The 5466-nt window shown below is 45.3% G+C and overlaps 1 protein-coding gene across 1 annotated transcript in view; it reads left to right on the forward strand.

The window, feature by feature from the left end:
- Positions 1–5466, forward strand: part of RAB21 (RAB21, member RAS oncogene family) — a 36096-nt gene that overhangs the window by 461 nt on the left and 30169 nt on the right. The window contains exon 2 of the mRNA XM_010840947.1: positions 5119–5293. Coding sequence (XP_010839249.1) covers positions 5119–5293 — 175 coding nt within the window. The remainder of the gene's footprint in view (positions 1–5118; positions 5294–5466) is intronic.

The following is a 5466-nucleotide window of genomic DNA, read 5'->3' on the forward strand; positions in this document are numbered from 1 at the left end:
GAACGCAGAAGCAAAAAAGAAGCAGTCAACCAAAAAAAAAAAAAAAATGCAGGATGATCAGGGTCCTGGTTCCTCATTAAGGTATACACACACACACACACACACACACACACACATATACTGCTAAGTCACTTCAGTTGTGTCTGACTCTGTGCGAACCCCATAGACGGCAGGCCACCAGGCTCCCCCGTCCCTGGGATTCTCCAGGCAAGAACACTGGAGTGGGTTGCCATTTCCTTTTCCAATGCATGAAAGTGAAAAGGGAATGTGAAGTCACTCAGTCGTGTCCGACTCTTAGCGACCCCATGGACTGCAGCCTACCAGGCTCCTCCATCCATGGGATTTTCCAGGCAAGAGTAATGGAGTGGGGTACCATGCATGTATATAATATCTCTGAGTTCTTCTGCCAGAACTAAGTGCCTCCCAGGTGGTGCTACTGGTAAAGAACCAGGAACTAAGGCTCCCACCCAGGTGGAGGATGGCAACTTTCGGCTTAGGACAAGATTCCTAGAGTAGTGCCCTGTTACCTCATCAACCAATCAGAAGAAAGTCACACATCCTGCAGCTCTTACCCCAAATTTGCCTATAAACACTTCCCTGAAAACCAGTGGGGAGTTTGGGGGGTTTTGAGCATGAGCCAACCATTCTCCTTGCTCAGCCCTGCAATAAATCTTTCTCTGCTCCAAACAAGAACATGGAGGCAGATGAGGACTAGGCCTGTAAGCAGATCAGAATGGAAGCACATGAGACCCTCCTACCATAATGATAGGAAGAGAAGATGGTATGAGATGAGGGTGGAAAGTCAGGCAACATCCTGATCACGTGAGGACTTTATAGGTCATGGTAAAGAATTTGAGTCTGTTTATTTTTAAGTTTTGTAAGTTTTATTTTTTGGTCAAGGGCAGTTTTTATTTTTGTGTACGTATTTTTGCTGCACCGGGTCTCTATTGCTGCACGCAGGCTCTCTCCAGTTGTGGCGAGTGGGGCTACACGCTAGTTGCAGTATGAGGACTTCTCATCACAGTGGCTTCTCTTGTGGAGCACGGGCTCTAAGGGCACGGGGTTTAGTAGTTGCAACACATGGGCTCTAGAGCACAGACTCTGTAGTGTGGCACACAGGCTTAGTTGCACAGGGCTATGGAGTCTTTCCAGACCAGGCACTGAACCCTTGTCCCCTGAATTGTCAGGCGGACTCTTATCCACTGTGCCACTAGGGAAGTCTGAGTTTATTTTTTAGATTACTCTGGCAGCTGTTTGAAGAATATATTGCAGTGGGTAACAGGGCAAAAAGCAGAGGCAGGGAGGGGCTTCCTTGGTGGCTCAGTGGTAAAGAAACCACCTGCCAATGCAGGAGCTGAGGGTTCGATCCCTATGGTGGGAAGATCCCCTGGAGAAGGAAATGTCAACCCGCTCCAGTATTCCTGCTTGGGAAATCTCATGGACAGAGGAGGCTGGTGTGCTATAGTCCATGAGGTCGAACACACTAAACAACAACAAGAAGCAGGGAGACATGTTAGAGGGCTATTGTAGTAGTCACACACACACACAAAAAGTTGATTGTTGGTTTCACTAGGGTGGTAGAGATGGAGAACTGATGAATACAAGATCTGTTTCATACAGGGAGCCAAGCCAGATGCTCTGTGATGACCTAGAGGGGTGGGATGGGGAGGGAGGCTCTAGAGGAAGCCTATATACATATAGGCTGATTCATGTTGTTGTATGGCAGAAACCAATACAACATTATAAAGAAATTATCCTCCAATTAAAAAAAAAGAAGCAAAAAATCTGTTTTTTGAGCTATAGTGGATGGATGTGAAGATTAAGAGAAAACAGAAAGATATTAGCTAGCTTTTAGCTGTAGTAAATAGACGCATAATAAAATTATTTACCAAGACAGGAAAAACCAGGGAAGAAACAACTTTTGGAGAGAAATTAAGGGATCTATTTTAAACATATGGTGTTTGATATGTCTATTTGACATTTGAGTGATGATGTTAAATGGGAGTTGCCTATATACATGTCAAGCGCACAAGGGAGTGATCAGGAGTGATAGATGTACATGGAAGAGTAATGAATATGTAGTAGATATTTCAAGCCAAAGGACTGGGTGAGGTCACTAGAGAGAGGGTTTTATTGGAGAGAACTGAGTCTGGAAGCCCACTAACATTTAGAGACTGGCACAGAGAGTCGGCCACACTGAAGTGACAGAGCATGCCCTCGTGCATAGGTGGAGAAGCAAGCAAAAGGATAGAAAAGATGTGGCTAATAAAGTAGGGGGAGACTGGAAGACTGTGATAGCCTGGAAGACACAGGGGGCACAAATGCCACAAAAAAGAGAGTGGCCAGCTGAGTCAAACCTACCAAAATATTGATAAAATTGAGGATAAAGGATGTGCCCATTTGATCTGACTTATCTTGTGGAACAGCTGGGTTAGTTGATGTTCCTACGGTTCCATAGCTCCATGTACATGTCCTATAGAGCACTTACCAAAGTTTACTGTAACTGTTTTAGTTATTTGTGGTTCCATTAGACTGTAAAATTGATGAGGATTACATGTAAACATGTAATCCATGTCTTACTGGATTACATTTGCAGCACAATATCTGTTGTCCAAACAAGGTAACATTTTCAGGCACAAGGTATTCAAACCTGATATCTTTGAAGGGCCATGACCAACCTGCCACAATTTACATCTATATTTCCCTACTCTGTGCTCAAAATTGTGCCAAACTGACTTATTGAAATCTGTGAACATTCCTTAAACCCCACTGTAAGCTAAAACTGGAAAATTATTTTAATTTTAGACAGATTATTTCACAATAAAGTTTTCATTGTTTTTCAGTGATGAATATTACTGTGTTTAGATTCCAAGATGGTTAAGCTATTAAATGATCTAGGATCCATATTATTTGAACAGTGGTTGAAATGATTGGCTATACTGAAAAGAGAAGGCTTAAAGGAAGATCATACAGCTTTCTTCACATGTATTAATATAAAGATGTTTCACAGAGAATAGAGATTAGATACATGTTGTGTTGGTTGAACGAGGGACAATTTATTGTAGGCAGTGAGAGCTAAATTTCCATTCAATATTAAAAATTCAGAATGGACAATGGAATGGGTCCCTTCAAAATGAAGTCTCTTCCAAATTCTGGAACAACTCATGAATATCCAAAGACTCTGAGAGCAGGAATGTGGAGAGAAGTAGAGAATACATCCTTAGAGGCAAGGATGAGAATATTTTATAAAAACATAAGGTTTCTTTAATGGCTGATTCTAAATAGAAGCAGTATTATCTTTCTCCAATCCAATTTTCAAATTATAGCCAGAGAGATCCTTTAAATGTCAAATCTGATTATATCAGCCTCTTTAATTAAAACCCTTCATTTGCTGAAAGGTCCTTTCAGTATTGATTCCTGGCTTCCATGCTAGTCTCATCTGAAGTTCTCTGCATTCTTATCTTACTTGTTTTTCATCTCTACCTCAAGGCTGTAGGTCATGCTATTCTCTCTGCTTGCAGAGCTCTCCTCCCTTCTTAACCCAGATTACACCTTTCCAACGGCAGCAGCTTTCCCTAGTAGGCTAAACCAGATGGGTTCCCATCATTCGTGCTGTGCTCAGTCGCGTCCAACTCTTTGCAGCCCGCCAGGCTCCTCTGCCCATGTAATTTTCCAGGCAAGAATACTGGAGTGGGGTGCCAGTTCCTACTCCAGGGGATCTTCCCCACCCAGGGATCGAACCGGCATCTCTAGCCTCTCCCGCATTGGCAGGCAGTTTCTTTACCACTAGCGCCACCTGGAAAGCCCCTGGGTCCCCATATACATTTGCAAATACTCAGAACTGCTTTATAAAGATGAAATCACTCAATTGAATAATGACCGTTTCTGTTTTTCCTGCTAAACAGTTAAGTCTTAATGACAAGGCATTGTATCTTATTTACCACAGTGCCTGGCATATGGTTCAGTTCAGTTCAGTTCAGTATCTCAGTCGTGTCCGACTCCCTGCGGACCCCATGAATCGCAGCACGCCAGGCCTCCCTGTCCATCACCATTTCCCGGAGTTCACTCAAACTCACGTCTATCGAGTCAGTGATGCCATCCAGCCATCTCATCCTCTGTCGTCCCCTTTTCCTCCTGCCCCCAATCCCTCCCAGCATCAGAGTCTTTTCCAATGAGTCAACACTTCGCATGAGGTGGCCAAAGTACTGGAGTTTCAGCTTTAGCATCATTCCTTCCAAAGAACACCCAGGGCTGATCTCCTTCAGAATGGACTGGTTGGATCTCCTTGCATATGGTGGGCACCTTCAAATATTTGTTGAATCATTGAATGGACTATCTAGTTTGAAGTGGAAGAGGAATCTCATGAAAAAGAATGTTTGATGACATCAGGTTTCTGGTTGCAAACTTTTAGAAACACTGGTATGGTATCTCGGAATAATTTATTTCATGAAAGAAAGGGGAGGCACAGGAGGAAATCATCAAATCAGACAGGCTTGTCAAGGCGGAGTCAACATGGAATGTCAAAAGTTTCATGGTGGAAAAAGCTTCATGAAAGACAGCAAAAAATGGGAAACCAAGGCATAACTGCCTGAGAGGTACCATTTATTCATTCCTTCCCCAAATACTTATAGAATACTAGTAATGTGTCTGGCACCTGAGGTCAGAAACTCAAGGGTGGGCAAGTCTCACACAGTTCTTGTCTTTAAGAAGTCTACAGCCTAATAAGGAAAGACAAATATTGAACATGGTAATTTCCACGAAGTATGGTAAGCTGGGCTAAAGAAGATACACCGGTGGGGAGAGAGATGAAATGACAGGGAAAAAGATGGGGTGGTCCGGGAAACCTTCTGGTTTAAGGTGAGACACTGAAATTTAAGGAGGAGTCCAGGTGGTCTGGAGAACTGAAAGAAATTCAATAGTTAGGATTTGGGACCCCACAGAGAAAGACTGTAAAGATACTGAGGGGGCACCTTGGCAAAATCGTTTTACCGGGACCTCCGGAAGGGAGAGGTCATTAGCCTCGTGAACATCCCCTGGGCAAGAACGAGAACATTGTGTACTTGAACATTCCACCTGAGCTGGGCTCGCCTCAAATTCCTCATTCCTCGTTGTACGCAGGCTCCCACCAGCTGCAGAGATGTGGCGGCCCGCAGACAATCGAGCAACGCTAGAGCTGGCCCGGCGGGTCTCGCTCGGGCCCGGGGCCGGGTCCGCAGGCTCCGCCCACACCCAGGCGCGCTCCGGGGCCTTGTCCCGGGGACAAGACCAGGAGCTGACTGTGACGAGACCCGACGTGTGACGTAGGAGGAAGGAGACGCCATTAGAGGGAGGCGGAGAGCGGGCGCTGCTCGCCTCTCCCCAGGTTCCTGACGTGGTGCCCGGGGCCCTGCACTCTCGACTTTCCCCTCGGCGCTTCCAGGCCTCTCCCGGAGGCGCAGTGGGGTCGGCGTCGTGGGGGGGGGGGGG

This window comes from Bison bison, unplaced genomic scaffold (assembly GCF_000754665.1).
Source record: "Bison bison bison isolate TAMUID 2011002044 unplaced genomic scaffold, Bison_UMD1.0 scf7180017864151, whole genome shotgun sequence".
Lineage (NCBI taxonomy): Eukaryota > Metazoa > Chordata > Mammalia > Artiodactyla > Bovidae > Bison > Bison bison.